Source organism: Amphiura filiformis, chromosome 14 (genome assembly GCF_039555335.1).
Source record: "Amphiura filiformis chromosome 14, Afil_fr2py, whole genome shotgun sequence".
NCBI classification, from domain to species: Eukaryota; Metazoa; Echinodermata; class Ophiuroidea; order Amphilepidida; family Amphiuridae; genus Amphiura; species Amphiura filiformis.
In genome coordinates this window covers 34,986,228-35,011,712 of record NC_092641.1, presented here as the reverse complement: position 1 = coordinate 35,011,712, position 25,485 = coordinate 34,986,228, and the positions used below count along the sequence as shown (strand labels likewise).

Genomic DNA, 25,485 nt, shown 5'->3' with positions numbered 1-25,485 from the left:
TGAGTGGCTTTTAAATGTGATTTGTCCATTAGAAAAGGTCAGTTTTCTTTAAAATGACGAGACTCGAAATCGGGTATAAATTTCGAGTCTCGATTATAACTCTCTAGGAGGCAGAATTTAATCAGCTATTTCTCACCCATTTTTATAGTATTTTGACCAAGAAATAATATGAGTGGGTTTTGAATGTCATTTGTCCTTTAAAAAGGTCAGTTTTCTTCAAAAGACGAGACTCGAAATTGGGTCTAAATTTCGAGTCTTGATTATAACTCTCTAGGAGGCCAAATTTAATTAGTTATTTTTCGCCTACTTTATAATAATTTTTACCAAGAAATATTATGAGTGGCTTTTAAATGTCATTTGTCCATTAGAAAAGGTCAGTTTTCTTTAAAATGACGAGACTCGAATCGGGTCTAAATTTCGAGTCTCGATTATAACTCTCTAGGAGGCCAAATTTAATTAGTTATTTCTCGCCTACTTTATAATAATTTTTACCAAGAAATATTATGAGTGGCTTTTAAATGTGATTTGTCCATTAGAAAAGGTCAGTTTTCTTTAAAATGACGAGACTCAAATCGGGTCTAAATTTCGAGTCTCGATTATAACTCTCTAGGAGGCCAAATTTAATCAGTTATTTCTCGCCTACTTTATAATATTTTTTACCAAAAAATATTCTGAGTGGCTTTAAATGTCATTTGTCCATTAGAAAAGGTCAGTTTTCTTTAAAATGACGAGACTCGAAATTGGGTCTAAATTTCGAGTCTCGATTATAACTCTCTAGGAGGCAGAATTTAATCAGCTATTTCTCACCCATTTCATAATATTTTGACCAAGAAATAATATGAGTGGGTTTTGAATGTCATTTGTCCATTAGAAAGGGTCCGTTGTGAATTTCATTATCGTGAAAATGGCCGTTTTTGTGAATATGTGTGTTAATATGTATGTCTGTGAATATGTTTTGTGATTGCTTGTTTTGTTTGTTTAAATACTTTTTGTATTACTGGAAACTCGATATTATAAAGTCAAAACCTGAAAATTTGACACTCGATATTCGAAATTTGAGACTCAAACTCGATATTATAAACTTGAAACTCGAAATTTGACTCTCGATACTCAAACTCGAAATATAAGACTCGAAACTCGAAATATGAGGCTCAAAACTAGAAATATGAGACTCGAAACTAGAACTACAAGACTCAAACTCGAAATACAAGACTCGAACTCGAAATATAAGACTCGAAACTCGAAAAATTTAACTCGAAACTCGAAATATGAGACTCGAAACTCGAAAAATAAGACTCAAACTCAAAGTATAAAACTCTCGAGACTCGAAACTCGAGACTCGAAAATTTGACTCGAGACTCGAAACTCGAAGATAAGCAACACACTGCAGGGAGTAGACAAACAGACATCACAAACATACAAGTAGTGCACATAGGCTTATGTAATATACACAGATAGGATTAGTATTTTGCATGTGTACCTGGTACGTGAACCGGGACATCACTTTGATGTCATATTAGAATTTTGCATGTGTACCTGGTACGTGAACCGGGACATCACTTTGATGTCATATTAGAATTTTGCATGTGTACCTGGTACGTGAACCGGGACATCACTTTGATGTCATATTAGAATTTTGCATGTGTACCTGGTACGTGAACCGGGACATCACTTTGATGTCATTTGAGTGCTGATTGGTTACAGTGGTTGAAATGACCTCACTTGATGTCACATGTTCACGTACAGTATCCACATGTGAAATATAATGCTGTCTATGATTTGGTAAAATCTATACTCTCCATCTTGATTTCAACTCTCCATATACACCATACTAATGAATTGCACATTTTTGCAGAACATCAAGTTTTGTACTTTTGACTCGATGCAGTGCAAGTACCACAAAAATAAAAATGAGTGATCATACATGTATATGTGACACGATCTGGTCCATGGGGGCCAAAGGAGGCATTTTTGAAAATTGAGTTACTGTAATTATTACACTATACATACAATAGGCTATCATTTACTGAAACTACCAAAGGTCTAGCATACTTGGTTCTAAAGTTATGAAGTTTTTTGAAGTCTATTTTCTTATATATTTTATTGTTTTTTACTCCATATTTTTACCTTTATCTCAGTTTCAAATTTGCCGCCTTTGGCCCCCATGGACCAGATCGTGTCACATATTATGTATAGGTCTGGTCTATGTAGGGAAACTATCGCTCTATATCTTGTTATTCCATGTCACTTCCTTTCTCCAAATTGTCTCTTTTCATTTTTCTATCTCCCACTTTTATCATGTTTATTTCAGTATTTTGCTCACAGTTGTCTCCCATTATTATTACTTCCCCGCGTCTTTTCTGCTTGATCTTTATTACTCGTTCTTTCGCAGCAATCGCAATGTTTGATATATAGTCTTCAAATATGTATTATCCACAAACAGTCACACACACACATTATTATGCCCTTGCATCCACCAGCTGCAAGGTCTATATTTATTTAGATGGGATTTATTGCAGACCTGAAAAAGGAAAAAATAAATCCTTGTGCAGTCGTTACCACCTAAGAGCGATATAGAGAGGAAGAATTTGTGAATGCTATTAGCTGGTTGTCTTGAGGAGATACACTGACCTAATGCACTAACTCATACATAATTGCATAGAGATGAGGCTGGCAGGGTGTTTGGATGGATATTGAAAAATATTAATATTGTTTGCATCATATTTGAACAACACCAGTCTGTGATCGCGTTTTGATAGTGTCTGCAATCGCTTTACTCTGCATTTGGCTTATCCTTACAGGGTTTTTATAAACACAAAAATCTTTATCAGCGATATATGTTGGCTGCGTTTTGTTTATCTCACTCTTCTGGTTTTTAAACAGCAAAATTGAATATTTATCAGTTAAACAGGCTGTCAGAATTACATCCATTTGTTTTGTTTGTCCCAAACTGCAAAATAGTATGGTTATTTTAAAAGCATTGATATACCAATATTAATATTGTGATATGATTTGATCTAAAAAAGAAAGAAGTTAATCATGCAGATTGCAAAGCAAATTAATGAATGTGCAGATTGTAAGTTGGTTGTGACAGATGGCTCGTTGTAACCAAATCCCACCGTCAGTTAAATGCTAAATTGATTATAATTGACACAGAATATCTCATGTAAGATAATCTCTTACATTTATTAATCAAAATGGTGTCAAGAGACGTTTCAACCGTATTTTTTTCCAGATTTTAGTAGTGTTAATAATAGAAGCCAGTTCTTTTGACATTGCAGGTTAATGAAGATACATGTATCTGGCATCATGCTTCTATATATGTGTGTTTTCTGGTTAAAATACCATTTACACAATTGCCCCCTCCTTTCAGTTTCATCTCAATTGCTTTATCCCTCCACCTTGGCCTCAGAATTTCCAAGTCCTTTACCGGATTTGAACTCTGGACATGTGGGTCTCTAGATAACTTCTCTAGTCGTGAACAGAACTTTAAAATAATCTTACAAGGTAAAACCATGTCTTGAATATTGTTATGGATTGTAAACCATCTGAGCTCTATGATCAACCTTGTAAATACTGAGATGCTGTAACATTGTCCTTGCATTGAACTGTGTAATGCTTTGCTATTTTATCCTGGAAACCAGATTGTCATAATTAAGTCAACCAACTTGCTTATAAATGCAGTTGATTTAATTTCATATAATATGAGTGTGTAAATCTAGATATTATGTAATGGTTGAGTGAGGAATTGGTGTAAATGTTAATGAAAGATCACTGAAAAATATACTTTCCTTCTGTTCACATATTAAGGCAGAACTTAAATGTATTGCAAGGAATGGAAACAGTGAGGCAGTAGTAATACAAAATGTACAGTTACAAGTTTGAGCCAACTTGATCATGGTATATATTTCGAATATAAATTATATTAGTCAGTGGAGTATGGTAATGTCTATACATTTTAATTATTATTGTATTTTATTCAATGTTGTTAAAATGTTATACAACTACAAGAATTGAAGAACAAAAGATACAAACAAAAAATAAAAATAAAATAATTTGTTGGAGCCAGAAATTGGCACAAATGTAGCTGAGGTAAATGTGAAAATAAAATGCATTGCAGAACTGATTTGATATGTTCACATAATGGTGTTGAAAGATTTGGGAACCAATATTCTAAAAATACGAGCAAAATATGCACACTATTTATTGGCATGCCTTCGGCAAATAAAAGACATGTTTTACATTAATATCACAATTAATAATAGTTGCACAAATGCTCCAATGATCAGAAAAGCAGTGCTTGAATGTAGAAATATACAGCACACACAAACTATAACAATAAAACAACTCATTTCTAGCAAAATGACATTCAGGATGCATTTTTTTAAATCATGAGACAAAAATGTAACTAGAATTGATTTTTAAAACATAACGATAGAGGCCTTAAAATAAATAATTGATATTGTGATAATAGCAAATCAATCTTTCTCTTCAATATCACCTGATCCTACATTGAAATCAAGCTGCTATAGCTAGCCTCACAACACAGTCATTAGAACAGTATTGGTAAATTAATGTAGTCATTAAAACTAATTTTGTATATTTATAGCAAGTTGACATTTGCGACTATGCGTTGAGGGCATAAACATTGGATCCTGTATTCTATATTATTCAGTTGACTTTATAGTATGTGTGGCCATGTTGTGGACCGTGTTAAGGTGTTTTAATGTAATGTAAATGTATGCATGTGGTATACGTGCTGAATTCAGTCCACACTAGTAAGAAATCAACTTAAAGGAAATTTTTGTTTTTTGGATGCATTTAATATACTGTAGCTGGCTGACACATACATTTGTCACAACTTGCTTGAGCTGCTCTTTTTTGCAAAATACAAGTTGCCAAGTGTAATATAATACTATAGTGTCAATTTATTTTCTCACTTTTTTTAAATGTTCCTATTGTTATTATTGTGTTTGCTTTACACAATAACTCCCATGCCAACTCTCTTGGTACAATTCTTTGCCAATTTTGTTTTGCCATAGGACCTCCTAACACTTCACTCAGGATGCCTGCCCAGTCATATTTCTACAAATTTGTGTATTGTCCCAGACAAGCATTTCCTGATTTTCCCCCTAGAGTGTCATCATTGGAATAAAAATCTGTATTTCCTTTCCTGTGTGATCAAATGTCAGCAGATATGCATCTTAAATAATCCCGATATGACAAAAGACATCTTCATAGTTTCAAGATTTATAAATTTTGAAGAAAAATTTTACTGTCAGTATGGATTTTGGTTGCACTCATATATATGTTTTAGATTTTGTATGTTGTCCCCCTCTACTAGTATACACAGAAGACTGAGCTATATGTTTCTAATGTTAATATTCACTCCTATACTTTTTACTGGATATTTCATAGTGTTAATTTTTATACAATTTTAATATAATTGAAACCTTACTTGTGGATTTCAGTTTTTTCAAGTTCCAATCCAAAACTCTGCTTCCGGGGCAAAAACGTTTTCATATTGTGCATAACCGTTGACTCCAGAAAAGTATGAAACTGTAATACAGCAGTGAATGTGTCTGGTATGTTCAGTATTATGTAGTATTAGATGTTAACAGATGAAGCATTAAGACATTGCCCCAATTTTGAATATTCAGGTCACATAGCTGAAATATGTTGTCATGGGAGTGTTCAAAAATGGATCTGCAGAATCTCGAGAAGAGGCTTGTGGCTGCTCTGGGGTGACAATTTTTTTACAGGTTTGTCAGGATTTGTGTGTGTTTTTGGATTTTCTCCCCTTAAAAATTAGAGTAGCCAATATGGATCTTACGGGTTTGTAGTAATTCATTGGTTGTATTCTCAGGTAAGCAGGTCTTGTGGTTGGGATGTGTGATTTGAAAATAGGGTACTTTGGAAGGGTTTTTTTTGGTGCGTGTGCATGTTTGCGAACTTCAAGAAGCACAAGAAAAGAGCAATTGTGTGTAATGGTGTAACTAAGCAATATCATCAAAAGATGGTTGATTTATAGAGACAAAACAAATCAAACAAACAAAAGAAGCCAAAAGACCCAATGAATGAAACAAAAGAAATAAGATACTAGATTTTGTTTTTCAATTATTAGGAAATGTCTTGTTTGACACAATACAGCTCTAGGTGGCAGCTGTAGTATGTCTTTGCCTTTTGAACTGGCTAGGTAATTTGCAACATGAAATCTTCAGAGTTTAATAAAGTGTACTTGGTGTTGCCATTCAGGCATAACATACATTAATTCTTGAATTGTATTTGTATCATATTTTACTTCCCTCATCCAATGTTTCTAATTCGGCTAAGTGGTCTAGTATAACCCGACACTTTTCCAATGATGATGTTTAAAGTGTATGTTATACAGAGGCTTGGTATGAAGAAATGTCAGTTTGAAGCAGTGTAGGGGTGTTCATGTGGGAAATGGTTCAGTGGCTTTGTGACATAATTTGGCAGATGTGTATCCTGAAAGAAAAAATCTAACAAGAAATAAGATCATGGAATATTAAAAAGAATGAATGCATAATGAGCAAATCATACATGGAGATGAAGAAAAACAACAGCAGCAGCCAAAAACAACTGCCATTGTACTACAAAATCATAGCATCCTAGCAGGTAATATATAGAATAAACAAGTTGGACTAACTTCAGTATATTACATGTAGAATGATTAGAATTTTTTTTTTTCAGATAGCACCAAGATAGAATACTGGTATTTATAGAATTGGTTTGTGAATTTAGTAAAAACAGAGTGAGTATGAAAGTGAGCATTGAGACCAATATTTGTTAAATAGACAATCCAGTCAACTTGATATATATCCTGTGATGTGCTCCTACAATATAGCTTTTACTGTTATGCCATACCTTGATGTACCATCTTCCGTAAATTCCTCCAGAGGATTTAAGAAGCTAGCATAGATTTAATGAGTTATCATTGGCTGGGAGCCTGGGATACACATCTCTTTATCATATCCGTCAAACCTTTCTGGGCTCTCTGTTGCAAGTCCATTTCTATATATCTATAATGTATATCAGGTCATTGTCATTATCATTATAAAATAAGGAATATGATGTTATTTCAAAAACATAAAGAGGCCAACTTTGTAAGTGGTGTAGTAAGTCAGGTGTGTTCAGGTCCCGGGTTCAGGTATTAGTACTACGGTGAAGTGGAGGTATGATCCAGGTAGGATAAGGTGAATTACCATGTGCGAAACCATAAAATAGGATTGAGCACTTCTCCATAATGACTTCTTACATTAGTGATTTTGGAAATCATGTTAGATTCTTGTGTATATTAGTAGTTATTGGTATGAAAGCACACACCAATACACATGGGAAGTTGTTAGTATATAGACTCTGTATGTTTTGACACTTGGGATATGAAACTTATTGGTATATGAAATGTTTGGAATCCCCCCGGGGGGCCACTGCCATTACAAGGTGGACACCATGCTCGTGTAAAAAAAACGCGTAAAAAGGGTAGTTTTTCACGGATGGGCGATGTACGCGCGTACAGTGCAAAGGGTGCCAGAATTGCCAAAATCGGGAAAAAAGGGTATACTTTTACAACAGCTTGGATGTGTTTAAAGGGTATATATTTTACTATGCATGAAAATAAAACATTTGAGACATAATCTGGTCGTAATCAATCGTAGCTAATCGTGTTTTGTGCCGGACTGCCGGTGACCCGGTTCGGTGACAATCCCGACTTCTGTTTACATTCTATGATTCTATTTTTAACCCAGCGAGGCAGCGACTCTGGGAGAGTTGTCGCAATTGAGCAATAGCGGGACCCCTGATAAATTAGTGATAATCCCCATACAGGAGAAGGTACTACGCTCACTGTCTCTACATATTTCTGCGCGATATTGACCTGGGAACTTAGGCTAACATACGGTGGTTCTCCACGACATAAACAGGAATTCATCCAGCAAAGGCTTACTTGAAAAGGGTATGATTTCAGACTTGATTTGAAAATACTTGTTTAGGGTGGGGAAAACATGACAAAATACTTGTTTAGGGTATTCTGTGATCGAAGGATAATTACTTGTTTAGGGTCCATTTTGAATGTCCATACATGAGCATGGTGTCCACCTTGTAATGGCAGTGCCCCCGGGAATCCCAAATTGAAACTGATGGATCCCATCTACATGTTATGATTAAAATAGATCAACTTTTTGTGAACCTTATAATGCACAGGACATACGCCCACTGGGTGTTGCCTGATCATGTATGTAAACATGTATGTATTCTTAACCACCATGGAGTATCATTTGCATATATAAGTGCATGACATGTACAGTGTACACCATTTGTTTCAAAAAACAATAGTTTCACATTTGTTTGAAACCATTTGTGGAAGACTGTAGTATTACTTGTAGGAATAGCAGTTTTGTGATTAAGAAAGAGACCAGAGACATATATCAACATATTTTGGGTATCTTCATACTCATATACATTAACAACACATCTAAGATGTATATATTAACATTATATAGGCAACATAAATATACATACATTTTGGACAGCTTTCAAGCAGGGTGTGAAATAGAAATACCACTTTATAGTGTGGTGCACTATGGCATCCATAGTATGCTGCATGTATTAGAGCTGTAGCATACTTGATGAGATATATGGAAGTGGTTTGGTTTGGTTTGAGAATGCTTTCTTCAGTAGATAGCAAATCAGAATATATGTAAGGGGATTGTCAGTTTCCATCACCATCAAAATGTTGGTTCACTTTTGGTCCCCATATTTTCCCTGGATCCTCGGCTTGATGTCACATCTACTAGAGTGCTAAATATATAGCATTTTAGGATTTTTGCATCTCTTAGTCTTGTTTCAAAACAAGATGCCATACATTACATGGACATTGTACATTGTAATCTATGTGGTATTTGGCTTAAAGTTACCAATAAGCATCTTGTACCACCTTTATTAGCATCTGCATGCAATCATTACGTATAAGGCATACAGGCATGGGGATATGAGTGAAAATTTGAATATTGACAGTACCCCCTTAATAAGTTCTTGTTCTTGTTCAAATACTGGCCAACACACCTGATGGAGTCAAATGGTCAGAGAAGACTTGGTACCCCTCTAGTAATGTGACTCACTCACTACACCTCATATATAGGCAGGGTCCTTTTTGATACCCCCTCCCCTTTTCAAGAAAAAGAATACTTGCATTTGCCATTTGTAAAAGGTCAATAGGGCATGAAAGTGTATGCTGCTTGCATTGGCAGACATACCCCTGCACCTTGGGTTCAGACATCCCACCCAAATCAAACAACACTGACCATGCTGACTGAAAAGGCTTTAGTCAATGTGCCATTTCAGTATATCGTCCACAATGTCACTTCCAATATACACACATCTTATTAGTGGAACCCTTCAAACATGTTCCTCATGAGAAATACAAAAGTGAAGCCATTTGGTTAATGAGTATTTCATCTTCAGTAGATAGCAAACTCACATTGACAAATTGCCTGTGTGAGTGAAGGTCACCATGATACTGTCCTACGTAGCCTGTGCTTAAATTATATGTATACAATATAATTCAGCCAATGCTATGTGGACAGTGTACACTGTAATGCACATGTTAAACAATTTTTGTTCTACATTGTACCAGTACATTTATCAGAACAAAGATTTACTGAAGCTTTACTGATGTGCATAAAGTCTTTTTAACAGTAGTATTTCTTCTAATATTATTGCTATTCATAAGACCATTATTATGATCCATTTCAATTGTTTTGGATAACAAATATAATGGAAAGGTGACTGTAATGATATGAAGTACAAACTTGCCTAAACTATAATATCAGTTTCAAAAACTGAATTTTTCAACAGGAAAAGTCTAATGCATAATGCAATTTAGGAAATAAGTTTGCCATATGTGACATCATCTGTTTTCCATGATTAAACCTGGCAAATCAATTGATATGTCTCTGGATTCATTTGGGATGAGACTAAAATGTCACCAAATATTGTAACATTGATATTAATTTTGTTCCTCAACATCGCAAATTTCAAAATACCAAAATTATTTGATATCAGAAGGACATTCCTCATATTTTCAGAATGTAATTTGATATGTCTGATGTGCGCTCATGTCCCACACAAAAAAAATACTGTGCAAACGTTGCTACCAGAGCCCATAGGCCTACCGGAAGAAAAATATCTCTGTGCATGAAAATCTCGCAAATCAGCCACACTCGCAAAATGTGAAATATTCATGCACACAAACATTTCATGCTTGTGGACTTTTCTGACTTAAATCTCTTTAAGCGCCCCCTTTCTGCTACCTTTTTACATGTACTTTTAGCATGTAATTGGTCAGATGTGTTTATTAAATCACAAAAAACCATCTGGACATGAGTGGTGATCATGGCCATGGCCTTGACATTTCTTTACACTTCTTATTTTTATTATCGTGAATTACAGCATTGATTTGCATAGAAATGTCAATTTTGACATTCAGAACATGTGACATAAATGCACCCCCTTGAAATGACCCTGCTGAATGTGTTGTGTGCTAATTGGGTCAAATAAGAAAGGGTATGAATATTGGTATCATCATTTTGGAACCCCGGTGGGTTCAGTTTGTATTTAAAGGTAGGACGTATGACCGTTCCAGGATTTGAAAATGACCCCTATTTCACGGGGAATCGAGGACATTTGCAGCAATTTTACCCCCTATTTTACTGCTGAAATCAAGGAAAATTTGCCCCAAATACCTCCCTATTTTTATCATTTTGAGGACGCATTTTCATTTCACCCCCTTATCACGAGGAATCAAGGACATTTTCTGAAATAAATACCCTATTTTTACCATTTCAAGGGCGCTTTTGAATTTTCCCCCTATTTCACGGGAAATGAGGACAATAACGAAAAATTATAGCGGTAAACGAGGACGAAAGTCCTAGAAATACACCCTATTTTTCATTTCAAGGACAATTTTGCTCCAAAACACCCCTAATTTGGACAATCGCGAACAATTTTGTCCTCGAAAATTCCGCGGACATTTCTTGAAAAGTACCCCTAATTGGAACCATCATGCGTACACATTGTCAGTGAAGACTGAACCCACCGGGTTTGGAACTCAGAGCTTCAAAAGTATAAATGAACTAGGAAATAAACTTAATTAGAAAGAAGTGACTGTTCATAATTTTCACCATTGTATGTTACGCATAAAGCGTCCGTAAGAGGGGAGCGGTAAAAATTCTGGACATGTGTGCGTAAGAAAAAGGCGATTTGTTTAAACATTGACGATTTGTTTATTCCGTAGGCAATTTCAGTGAAAAGTAGAACTCAATGTATGGTATATGCATGAAACAGGTATTTTAAAAGGCTTTTAAAAGTAACCCAGCAAGGCAGCAGCAACAACTCTATATATACGACGCATAAATAAATGTTTGTAGTATGGGATTTAAATGCCATGCAATATGCATGTGACTTTGAGTGGTTGTATAAGAGGACCTACAGATTTGATGTACTTATAAATATCACGTTTGACCCAATTGGGGCTATTCAGTTTGTACATTTCGGGGTAGAATTTGCTGTAGGTTATAATTTTGTGACCCTTTTTAAAAACTTTGCTTGTATTTCAATTTAGTCATATTTCTTTGACTTTTTCAGACATTAAGTGAGTAAATGTGTGCATTTAAAATGTTTTTAATTGATTGATTTGTGTGAGGGTGTTTGTAGAATTACTGAGTTTGTTGATGCTTTTCTCTCACTTTGTTTGCTTCTCATTTCATTGGAATATTACATTAAAGGTATTTCTAGTTCTAAGTTAAACATGTTAAAATAACAAGATTGATTGAGTAGCAATAATTGTGTATGGCCCACGTGTATAATACAGGAATGCACAAGTTTCCATACCTTACTGGATTTTGTTTTTTACATAACTGGGATTGGATGATGATATATCGCCATAAACAGCGCAAAAACATTTTTTACGTAGGAGGTGATACCAGTTTGATTTTCAGTAAATTTAGCAATTACCCATTTGCATCTCTGATAATACAAATATAAAATGTGTAATATTTCTGGAAGTAAAGCTGATCCAGTGTTTTAAAAGCCAATTAGAAAATCTATGCCATTTTACATTTGTTTGTTATCTTAATCTTTTCAATTCTAATGCATTATAACAAAATTGCAAGGTCAGAGTGAATAGTCAATGGTAATGCTATTTAATGCAGGACAGGCCTGTCTGAATAAAGTGATTGACCAATGTAGCAACTAATTGAATTTCTTTAATTTCTTCTGAGGATTCCCTATGTACTACCTAATTTTGAATAGCTTACTGTCAAGTACATTGCAGATCAGGAGAGAATATATAAATTATAATGTTTGCTTGATATGAGAAATATTTTGTGAGAGAGAGCATAACATAAACAAACTAAAAAATAAAACAACAAAGATTTGCCAATTGTTAATGTCATCCCCTTTTGCCCAACTTCTAGGCTCTAGTGGCTCTAGATATTGACATCTTTTTTACCACCTCTAAATGGGCAACAGGACTGATTGTAATGTGATTTCAGAAAATTAACTGGTTTTGTATTATAATAAAAAATCTATTCTTTATGCAAAACATTTACAGTACAAAATATCAAAATGGTAAAAAAATCCCATTACTAACTCACTATATAGGTATTGCTTGATTTATATTATTGAATTATGTGTAGTACCTTAAGGCTTTTTCTTTGCTTTCTTGTCTTCCATACAGAGTAAAGAAATAAACATTTGCAAGAGGCAAGTCATCAACCTGGAATGTTTGATAATATTGAAATATAATGTAGGCTTGTTCTGATCCCGATTTGTATCATATTGGTTGAAAAATGTTTGAATTTATGAAAGCAATACATAATCGATTAATGTTTGACTTGATTTTAGAGTATGTTTGAAAGTTATTTTGTCAACTTTATGGTCATTTTGTGCCAGCTGGTCATTACGAGTTGAGGCTTTCTGGTTCTCAACCTTCGATATAGACTCTATAGTTTGAAGGGGTTTGAAGTATTAGTTATATTATGCATGTCTTGAGAATATTAAAGCTTGGCTCATATAGAGTTTTGAGGTGTCTACGAGCATGTTGAAATGAATGGCACGAAAATGACCTCACATTGACTGTATTGATTCCTCTCTTTCACATCTAACATGAAATTTCAACTATCAAGGTTTAATTATTGTGGGTACTGAAAAGATAATTCATACATAAAATGGAGAACAAGTTCAACAAGAATTTGTCTTTAAAAAAGACAAGTTCACGGATCAGGTGTATAGTACATGATCTGTTCCCATGGATCTAGTCTGCAGAACATGGTATTTTTCTCAATCTAACCTGGTGGTCAACATGAAGCTAATATAATACCAATACCTATGACTTAGCATTGTAAGAGCTAGGTACTACCCATTCAATACAACACTGTGCATTGCACTTGACTGCATCACAATACTATACGAGAACCAGCAGGCTGCACTGCACTAGCTTTTAGCATCATCCATCGGACACGTATGGCAATTGAGCGTGGACATGTACGTACATGTACTCCCGCTTACTCGTAGAGACGCTCTACCTCCTCCATCTCCGTCACTTACAGCAGATATAATAAATGCATCTGGACATGACCTGTGTGTGTATTTTACGTGCTTGTATATGCGCACACCCATATAATGAAGGGCTAGTGGTTAATCGTATATACAGGGAGGGTGGGTGATTGCATTATGAAAACAAAAACATGTACTATTTGCTTGCCTAGATGATTTGATGCAATCATAATATTGAAATTGTGACAGGTGATCAGGTTGTGGTAAAAGATAAACAGCCACAATTAGTAGTGCACAGTGCGTGTCAGTGCAGCAGGTATTGGTAGTTCCCATCCAACAATATTGTGCATTTTGTTGTGCAAAATGTACTGTACATGCAACATGGTAACAGGTTGCACAACTCTTCAGGAATGTTCTTGCCAAATATGTGACATAGGCTGTGTTTTGTATGTGTCTTTTGTTTTTGTTCTTTTCTGCCTTGTTCCACCACCTTTGTTTGTTTTTGTTGTTTCTTTTTCTTTTCATTCCCTTTTTCTCTCTTTCTCATTCCCTTTACCTTTCCCTTGACCTTTCTTTCTTTCTCTCTTTCTTTCTTTCTTTCTTTCTTTCTTTCTTTCTTTCTTTCTTTCTTTCTTTCTTGCTTGCTTGCTTGCTTGCTTGCTTGCTTGCTTGCTTTCTTTCCACCCTTCCTTCCTTCCTTCCTTCCTTCCTTCCTTCCTTCCTTCCTTCCTTCCTTCCTTCCTTCTTTCTTTCATCTGTCCTTCATTCTTCCTTCTGTTCTTCTTTCTGTTGTTTTATACCCTTTTCTCCTTTATTTCTAGTGGGTACAGATTTACTTACCTACCATTTGTATAATCAGAGCTCATCTTCTCTGGTATAATCTTGTGTCCTATTTTAATTTTATGAGACTTCCTCACACTCTCTCCCATATGAAATCAGAGTACTGCCAAATGTTTACTTAAATAAAGTGGATTAAATCTGATAAACACATTTAGTCATATTCTATTGATTTTTTAATGACTTCAAATAGCAATTAAGTATGAAGTGAATTAACTTGCTGATTTAGTAGTAACACATTCCTGCTTCCAAAAGAGATATATATTATTTGCTTTAGGAAGAAAAACTATTTGTGTGCATGAAAATTTCACAATCAACTGCAAACGCACAAATTTCATGTTTTAAAGTATGTTCTAGTAAGCAATGCGTGTTTCTTCCCCCACTTGAGTCTAAATTTATGGGCAATTTGTTTAGTTTTATCAGGTTTATTAGATGAAAACAATCTGAAATGCTGTCCTACATGTTTTTATATAATTCTACTAAAGCAAAATGGTAAGATGTCAAGGAAACACATACTCAAATCGTTTGCTACCATTATAGTCATCTTGATCATCATCATTTGAAATTTTAGATAATTTATCTAGTCAATTTTTCTGTAAGCAGGTGCAGCCTCATTATCATAATATACAACTGTTACTGACCTCCATCCTAGTATACAAAAATACTGCAATCAATTGAATATTGCATAGTATTAAAGCAGTAAGATGAAACTGACGATGCAATATTGCTAAATAAATACAAGATGTCCAGCTCCCAGGCCTCTGTTGGTATGGGATGGCAACGACCTGACTCTCCTAATTATGCCCTTTGCCCTGAGTTGCTATGATGCATACATTTTTGATGCAAGGATATCATATATTTCAAGCATGGCAGATACAGTGTTTGGCTTAGGAGCCACAGTTCATATGGTGGTATTCGTGTATAGTACCCAACATGAGATGAAAGTGCCAACAAATGGTTTGCTGGACCAGACCAGAGCATATCTAGACTTCTCCATATAGTCCACTTGCCCATTTTGCATACTCTGGCTATTACTTTTAAGCATAAAACTCTGATTTGTATTAATTTGTGTGCAATAAGCCAAATTGGCATTGGAAGTTTGCAATGCATTGTGGGACAGTTTTTGCAGTTTTGGGACACTTTGCCCTCTGACCTATCGGGAAAATTCAGAAAAATTGCATGGTTTTTGTGTGTACAAAATATAATCTAAAATGTTTTAAGGTTATTAATTATTTTAAACTGTTGTGATTTGGTAGTTCACAGCATCTTACGAATGGTAGTGAGCTTTGGCAAAAACTGCATTGCTCAATTCATAGCGAGCGTGTAGAAGAATTAAAATATCACCGATATACTTTTATAGGTGCTGCGGTTCTTGAGTTACGTTGTAAAGAGGTCTGAAACAACAACACTTTTGTAAAACGTACATAATTTATTAACAACAATAAATTAAGCAAGTTTGCAAAGTATACGATTTGTAGAATGAACTTTTGCAAAGCATCAAGGTGTTAATTTTCAATAATATATTGATCTAGATAATGAAAATCGATTTTTAGGTCGCTTCGACCAACAATGCCTCGTCTACCCTTAAAAGAATGAAAACAAACCCAAAAAACATTATTATTGAATAAATTAATTATTTGAATATTTTTAATGATAACCTTATGACAATAATAAATTTATTAATAATAATTACAGCAATTCCCCGATATTTCAGAGGTCAAAGTGTCCCAAAACTGCTCTCAAACGCCGAAAGTTACAACTTACAATGGCGATTGGGCTTATTGATAGATTTTCACATCTGATCTTTTCAGTCACCATACTCCCTCTGTTTGCTAGCTTCCCAAGTGGACTACTCACTTTGAATTGCGGTTAACATTTTTAACACAGGTCTCTAGATGTAAAGATAAACCAATTTTTGGCCTACTAAAAAGTACATAGTCGGATTTTTTAAACGGGCTTTCGCGATCAATAAACTGTGTGCATGAAGGGCGGAGGCTGATATCATTGTGAATAAATTAAAGAAATATAAGTTTTTGGTCTGTTGAGTATCTTTGTATGGGATACTTTAAGAGAGGGACACAGGTGTATTGTAAAATTTGTGGACCAGGGTGGAATTGGATTTTCATAAAAGAGATTTAATCATGCATGAGTTGTAAAATGTGGCAAGTGCTGAAACTACTGTGTTGTTAATCATGAAAGAAATCACATGATAGGTAGCACAAAGAATTACTTAAAGCTAATAGAGTCTTAGGTGAACAGGTTGTGACATTTTCTAATGTAATTCCCATGAACAAGCTGACAGCCTTAGGCTTTGTTGTGAGAAATGTTCAGCTACTCTTTTCAAATGTAGTGCATTGTGAGTAAGACATGCTGCATGGTCTATGTGGGGAAGAATTTATGTGCAGAAAGGAAGAAGGGAAGAGAAAGTGAAACAAATGCTATACTATTTAGATGAGGAGAAATCTGCAAGGGTACAGGAAATGTTTTGCTATGCTTCATAACCAAAATCTTAATGTGCGATTTGCTCACAACGACGCCCTAAATTTGTCTAGATTTTTACTTTTCCCCAATGATGTACTAAATATTAAAGACTAAGCCTAAAATGCTTTAATTACAGTAAGAATCTTGGTGTTATTCGCCAATGCATTGATACACACATGTGGATTAGGTGCTGGATTGAAGTTGCAATTTTCTGTTTTACCTCATTTGTACAACCCAAAAATAAAATTTGTGGAAAAAATATTTGGGGGAAAAATCTATTTTTAATGCAAATTGCATATTATTGCTTTAAAGTGTTTCATTTTGTACTTGTTAAAATCTCAAGAAATGTGTATAATGCTCATTCACATTTATGGAGATTTTAATGAGTGCATGCGCATATTTTTGTGTGTATGAAATTTTACCTACCAACTGCGGACGTTATATCTCGCATACGATAATAGAGGACGTATTCGTCTTGTGTGCACTGCTCATGAACCAAACAAGAGGAAGCCACTTTTGTTGTCAAATTCACATATTGCTTCATGTTGAAATCAGTTTTTGATACATTACAATTCAGTTGATCAGACATTCATTGAAATGTGGAAGAAATCTGCAATTTTGGGGTGCAGGTAAGTCTAATCTTTTGATGATTATTTCCTAGCAGAAATAATTTCCTTGAAATTAATGTTATATTTCTTGTTTTTGTCATTGCAGTATACTGTTCCATAGAAATTACATCCAATTCTGGCCAGATCACAAATGGACAGGTATGATATCTATTATATTATGTGGGGGGTGTGTGTCTGAGGGGGGGGGGGTGTATATGCGTGTGGGGTGTGTGTGTAGGGGCATGTGTGGATTGCAACCAAGGTGCTTTTTATGGTTATACACACACCATCAAAGTGAGGGTTTAGACAAACTGAGGTCAAAGCAAATATTTTAATATTTGCTTATTTGCAAATATTATAATATTTTAATAACTTAAAAGTCTGTTTGTGTGCTTTGTTTGTAAACACCATCAATCGAGGACACCCATATGAGGTATATCTGTAACCATGGATGCACAGTAAATGCCTATTTAATAGTTCAGACAGTACTACTGGATTGGAAATAACATAAAAATGCATTCTAAACAATGTCCGCAGTTGATTGTGCTAGGTGCTCCAAACAAGTTTATGTGTGTAAATTCCAATTTTGACTTTCATTGCTTTAAGAAGCACTCCATGAGAGTAAATGATTTCAGCGCCTGTCTAATGTTGGCAATACAAACCGCTAAAGAATAAGCTACCAGTTATGTTCGCTCTGTATATTGTAAACAAAAACAATTACTGTATTGTCTGTAATAAACGCTTCCCCTCTAATAAACGCCTCCTCCAATTTATCAATGATATGGTGTAAGTAAGCTTATAACTTGCATCAGTCATGTCAGTGAAATTGGTTTAGAATTAAAGAACCAGTGATCTAAAACCTATTGGAAGGAACAATCAATGAAAAGTATTGCAGTAGTTTTAATTTTATATTTTCCAAGATTGTAACATTGGGTCTTACTTGTGAAAAAATATCTTCTTCCATTTGTTGTAGGTGTCAGTGACATAATGTAAATCTGTACTACAAAGAAGGCATAGGTAGACCATATTTCAGTGAACATACATATATCTACAAAGAAGGCATAGGTAGACCATATTTCAGTGAACATAAAATAAGATTTGGTCACTTCAGTTTGCTTAAATTGAAACTAAACGTTGAGAATTATATAAATGAGAAAAAAAGCTGGTTGACTCCAACAAAAACTATTGCTTTGTAGCAAAGAATAAATAATAGCAGATAAGAACTGTTGCCAAATTTTCTTCAAAATGCTCAAAAGACATTTATGCAGAAATTGCCTATATTAGAAAAAAAGGAGCTAAGGCGACGAACAAAGAAAACCATGTTCTGCAGGCCCGACCGACCCAAATTTTGAACAAATTGGGAATAAAATTTTCCTGTACAAATGAATACCGACCCAAATTACGCCAATTTCAGGAACAAATTTTTTTGCATTTTCCCAAATTGCAAATATTTACCGATTTTGGTGATTTTTTTGGGTCATTTCAAAAACAAAAAAAAAGCCAGACCGACCTTATTTGAAAGGTCTGTCCGCCCGTAGAACAGGTTTTCTTTTTTTCGTCACCTAACTGGAAGCTTTGTAAAATTTTTTATGTAAATGGCACTTGGTAATTGAACACCAAGGAAACTAATTTGAAAATAGCAAGTAACAAAAAGTAATTGGGCATCTTTATTTTTTAACTTTCTGCTCTGAGATATGAACTTAAAAGTCATTTCATACAGATGGTCCCAATGCAGATTCCTATGTTCTTCAAGACCACCAGACATAACAGTAAAAATTGGATGCTGGAATAATAATATAGTACAGTCCAACCTCTCTTATCTGGACCTCTTTTATCCGGATCTCTCTGTTATCCGGCTTAGAAATCTTCACTGGAGAACAGTCATGTTTTTGATAATTTGACACCTTAATTCCCTGAATGCCAGGAATGACATATCTATGTTGCATGTGCATAAAGCATTCAAATACCACCTATTAGTGTTATTACCCCATGTTTAAACAATCTTTTGTTGTCCCAATTTCAGTACTTGGTACTTTATTAGTAACTTTGATTTGATTATAAGAAATAATGAAATTTCATTATAGGAATACCTAACAGCTTTTAAGCTGAACAGGTTTATGGGACTGTTATACATATAATGTCAGTAATTATGATTTTTTTTACTCCTCTTTGCAGATAAGAGTGGACAATGGCGCTTCCATTTCACTGGTATGCACGGTTAACACACCCGCAGCTATTGGACCTGGTGGACCATTATGGAATGGCCCAAAAGAGGGGTTAGCATTTGGGCCGCTAGTACTACACGGCTGACACAGCCAAATATAGCGTGACAGAAGAAGAGACAACTGGTGGGAGGACACAGTTTATTTTAGAGATGCGCAATTTGAACTTGGCTGATGAAGGAGATTACTCCTGCCAGAATTTAAATCCATCTGAAAAAGAATCTGTCACATTATTTGTTACAAGTATGTATATTTTGTAAAGGAATACATGGGCTGGGAGTACCGGAGTAGTATGTGCTGCACCTATCATTACAAGGATATGTGCTATAAGGGGAGTACATCGAGGGCTTAGAGCCAGAACTAAGCTATGTCCATATGTTGTCTTAATTACATGTTACTCGATCATTTCAGTAACAAATGGACGGTTATGCCCTCCATAAGAAAATGTGAGTGACTTTTGGGTATATGCATGGTCACTTGCGTCTAACTGCATTTATTATGGAGGGCAGAATTAACCGTACATTTGTTGCCGAAATTAGTAACATGTAATTGAGAAAACAAATGGACATAGCTAGTTCTGGCTCTAAGCCCTCGATATGTGCTGGGCCTAGGATACATGCTGTAGAGGGGAGTAGTATATGTACCGAGCCTATTCATTAGGCATAGGCGCCGTATTTAACATTAGCTTTAGAAATTTAATTATTTTCCACCTGACTTAAGGTTATTAATTATTTTAAACTGTTGTGATTTGGTAGAACTTTCACAGCATCTTAGGAATGGTAGTGAGTTTTGGCAAAAACTGCATTGGTCAATTCATAGCGAGCGTGTAGAAGAATTAAAATATCACATACACTTTTATAGGTGCTGCGGTTCTTGAGTTACATTGTAAAGAGGGCTGAAACAACAACACTTTTGTAAAACGTACATAACTCATTAACAACAATAAATTAAGCAAGTTTGCAAAGTATATGATTGGTAGAATGAACTTTTGCAAAGCATCAAGGCATTAATTTTCAATAATATATTGATATAGATAATGAAAATCGATTTTTAGGTTGCTTCGACCAACAATACCTCGTCTACCCTTAATCGGGTGAAAAATAAGAAGATAATTAAATATCCAAAGCTAACACTAAATACAATGCCTCCGACAAATGTTGAGGGATACATGCTATAGAGGGAGTATGTGCTGGGGCCTATTTGAGGGATACATATGCTATAGAGTGGAGTATATGTGCCGGACCTAGAGGGATACATACTACTATGTGCTGGGCAGGCCTATTATTAGAGATCGACCTACATTCAGCAGTCATGCCTATTTTTGATGAAATCTCACAGAAATTATTTGTTTATTACATATGTATATCAGGTGGTACCTCAGTCTAATATACTGTCGAGCTGTTGAATCTGTTTCTTCTGCTGATTCTTTTGTTGTCAAACAATTGTTTAAAATGCTAGTAGTGACAGACACTTGTACTTCCATCAAACTTGACCACAAGAAGTACTGACCCAAGCTCCTAAGTTGTACATAGACTGCTGCCCTCATTCGTTAACCTTCTGTATTGACGACTGAGAAAACTATGTGGAAAAAAAGTGACATATTTTGCAACAGGATTCCTGTGGCATAGAGCATGCGCAGTTGTGTCCAAATTGACCTTTTGACCGAGTTTGTTGTTCTTAGAACTTCAAAGTGCGATCTTGTCACAACGGAGCCATACAGCGATGCAGTACACGGGCGCTGCTTGTCGGTCACGATATAGTGCACAACTAAAGTCACATTGAATATTTTATTAGATTAGATTGTAAGTTATTCAGTCGTCACTATACGAAGCATAAACACAGTAGGCCTACATGTGCAGTGTAGATGGCTGGTGGATTAAGTTGTACACAGATAGGGGTGAAAGGTCATATAAGGGTTATTAAACTTATAGCTTTAGGTTATTTAGAGATCATTTTTATGCATCCACCGTGAGGCACTGTTTATGCATATAATTCCATTCCTTAGTTCTTTATGTCCGTCCGTGAATGGATAGGCAGATTGACTTCAGATTTTCAGGATAGGTGGGTCATGGTCTGAAACTCTGGCTACTTTTTGGGGGTCTAATTTGCAGGTCATTTGTGGTCAACTTGTAAAATATCAAGACTGTTGATTAAAATTTGGTGTCATATGAACAGCTTAAATTATATTGCAACCAAACTGCACTGAGAACTCAAATCTATTGCCGCTGTTCAAGGTCATATAATGAGGTCAAAAGTCATTTGAGATCACCTTGTAAAATAATATTTTTTAAGACTTTTGGTTCAAATTAGGTCTCATGTGAATAGTTTAAATCCTAATGCAACCAAACTGTTTACCAGTACTCATACAGTCCAACATTTATCTGTTATAATATCTTTTAAATTTAAATCGCCCCATGGTGGAAGTATCCCAATCGATGACGCCTAATGTGTACAAAGCATGGGGTCAAAGGTTACACAGTGGTCAATAGATTCATTTTGCTAAATGGCTGGCAATCTGTAAAGAGACTTCTGGTATAAACATGCCAGGTGACGGGATGTATGGACAGCAGTTCAAACTAGGGGCCTTTCGGTGAGAACCTAGACACCTAGACACTGAAAAAGGGGAGTCTTTCAGTGAGAAGGTCCCCAAAAAAGTCTGTCTTTCCGTGAGACTGGGTAAAATCTGATCAAAAAAGGGGGTCATTCGACAGTAAGACTGGAAAAATTTTGGGTCAAGATATAAAATTTGATACAAAATTTTCAAAAATTCAAAAAAATAATACAAAAATGGGGTCATTCAATGAAAGATTATCAGAAATTTTCCCGAAATGTTTGCAAAAAAGGGATCTTGGTGACAGGAAAACAAAAAAGAGGGTCATTGGGTGAGAGGGAGATCAGTGAAACAAAAAAGGGGGTCATTGGGTGGGAGTTGAAAAATGGCGGTCAATGTGGCCGCACATCCCCATCACCCATTTTTAGTGAGTGCCCCCGGTAAACATTATGGTTACATGAATTTTGGGTTAAAGGTCAGTTACTTATGATCATTAGGGCAAGGGTTGCCAAAATTGGGCTGAATTTGGCACATTTTAAAGCATGACAATCATGTAAGAGCTCATGTCAAGGTTAACAAGGTCAAGAGAGCTTCCTCTCTTCCACCTACCTTCTGCCATCCCTTTCACAATTGATTTCTCAAGGTATGAGTGTTATTTGCATTATTTTTAGTGAAATGAAATGAAATATTATTTAACAGAAAGTGCATCTGCTGTAAATAGCAAATAGATAATAATAAAAGGCCATAATGTTTGTATCATTTGACATTCTTATTTCCTACTTTCAGCTGCTCCTACTATATACAACATTACAGCTATACAAACAGCCACAGCTGGGCAGTATGTTGCTCTTGCATGCAAAGCCAGTGGCAGTCCAACACCAGATATCCGCTGGCGACATACAAGACCAAATAATAGATTACCAAATGGCATTGAAGGAGAATTCAAGAAAGGCATTCATTTCAACATAACAGCTATCACACTGGAAGATAGAGGAGAATATGAGTGCATTGCTAGTAATGGTGTACCCAAAGCTAAATCAGAGCAAAAGAAAACTACATTTATTCGTATGAATTGTAAGTACATGTACACCCCAATTCTTTTTTTTTTTTAAATTTTTCAGCAAGTTTGGAAAATCACTGGACCTATTCTGAAGTGCCAGGATCATTAGGATCATTCACAGTTAATTTGAAAAAAAAAGTGATGTGATGGATGAAGAGGTAAACATTAGTTTGTGGTTTGCATATTAAGGATAACAAACTGTAATAATGATCCTAGCACTTCAGATAATGTCCTATGAAATACAACTACCATGGAAGAAACCACCAAGTGATCTCCCTGATAACTATACGTATGTTGTCAAGCATCTGAAGAGTTTGGAAAATCAATTCTCTAGTCGGCCCAACGAGTGGGAATTCTACTTTAAACAGATGATAGATCAGGTAGATAGAGGCATGGCTTGTTGTGTAACAGAAGAGGAACTAAGACAAGACCGTGAAAGATGTGGTTCCTTGCACACTTTGCTGTTGTCAAAGACTCCAAGACAACGCCTGTGAGAGTGGTGTATGATGCTAAAGCTAGATATCAAGGTCATTCGCTCAATGACTACCTTGTGAAGGGAGACAATGTCAATTCCGACCTGCTTGATACCAATACTGATATTGCAAATATCGGGCCAATACGATCTCCGATCCGATAATCAGTTGAGCCCTGTAATATAACCCTGTCCAGTCACATAGGTTTTTGCATTTGATCAGTGAATTATATTAGGGGGTGACTATTTCAAACAATACAGTGTTCTTTAAAGGCCCACTCAGTGATCCCAGCTCAAGTGTTAAAAAAATTGAAATTGTTTATAAATTGATTAAAAGTGAAGGATAAGTCATTCAAATTGTCATTTGGTATTTTTGAAATGAAAAAAAATTGGCAAAAAACAAAGAAAACAGCAGTATTGATGAAGTTGAAGCCCCATTCAAATACATGTAGCTAATTTATATACTGTCAGTATTTAAATTACAGAATCATGTAAATTCCTTATTTTGTCTTAAATACACAGCTTGTGGCTGAACCACTAGCAGGATCTATAAAAATGACGAAGGTACCAAAATCTGAATTTTGCTGATTTTTATGGTCGTCCGGATGAGCAAATCACTGAATGGGCCATTTATGTTGTAACTGACATTTGATGATGATTATGCTTTCAGATGAACCTGTAGTTACAGCACTCACTGATGAAAATCCAGAAGTGAAGATACCAGATGGTGATTCAGCATCACTAACATGCAAGTCAATGGCTTTCCCAAGGCCGTCTACTAATGATGTCTTGTGGTACCTAGATGAAGTTCTAATTAAGTAAGTGATACTGTGACCTTGTTACACAGAAATTGATAAAGTTGCTATCGAATTCAGTACCAAAAGTAGTGTAAATAGGTGCAGTTTACACACTTACAACTACTACTTACGGCCTCTGGTAATGAATTCACAAATATTATAAATAGTAAGGGTCCCAATATTGAGCCCTGTGGAACACCAATATCAAAATTTTAAAGTTTGATAGAGAAGAATTTATATTTACAGCTTGAGATCTACCATTAAGATAAGATCAAAACCAAATTAGAGCTTTACCTTTGATACCATATGAGTTAAGTTTTTGAATAAGAAGGTCATGGTTAACAGTATCAAAGGCCTTCTTTAAATCTAAAAGATTGAACCTGTAACTTTGTCATTATTCATGTTAATTAATATATGATCTGTCACATCTGATAGAGTGGTATTAATACTATGATTACGTCTGAAGCCTGATTGACATGAATTAAAAATATTGTTACATGTGAGATAGTTATACAGTTGATCATGTACAGCATTCATTCAGAAAGTTGCAGTCAAGATTCGCAAAGTTGTGTCCTAATTTTGGTTTGGGGCTTTGTCCGATCAAATCAAATTCTACTTTGTCACTATCAAAATAAGTTGCTAGGGAACAGTTACTCACCGGTAAATAAGATCATGAAGTTCTTGATCGCTTTGGTAATTTATATCCTGTTGAGCATAATTAATTGTAGGGAACAGTCACTCACCGGTAAATAAGATCATAAGTTCTTGATCGCTTTGGTAATTTATATCCTGTTGAGCATAATTAATTGCCTATAAATTTGTTTATCTTTTTGTTTGATATGCTCCTAATAAAAGGTAAAAAATCCACCATCATGGTATTTA

General features: G+C 35.2%; 1 protein-coding gene across 3 annotated transcripts in view; it reads left to right on the top strand.

Moving 5' to 3' along the window:
- The window catches only part of LOC140170026 (limbic system-associated membrane protein-like), a 103,072-nt gene that overhangs the window by 52,286 nt on the left and 25,301 nt on the right, over positions 1 to 25,485 (top strand). For all 3 annotated transcript variants that reach the window (XM_072193341.1, XM_072193340.1, XM_072193342.1), the window contains exons 2-5: positions 17,608 to 17,660; positions 19,677 to 19,966; positions 23,061 to 23,348; positions 24,477 to 24,624. In XM_072193341.1, coding sequence (XP_072049442.1) covers positions 19,876 to 19,966; positions 23,061 to 23,348; positions 24,477 to 24,624 — 527 coding nt within the window. In that variant the 5' untranslated portion in view covers positions 17,608 to 17,660; positions 19,677 to 19,875. The remainder of the gene's footprint in view (positions 1 to 17,607; positions 17,661 to 19,676; positions 19,967 to 23,060; positions 23,349 to 24,476; positions 24,625 to 25,485) is intronic.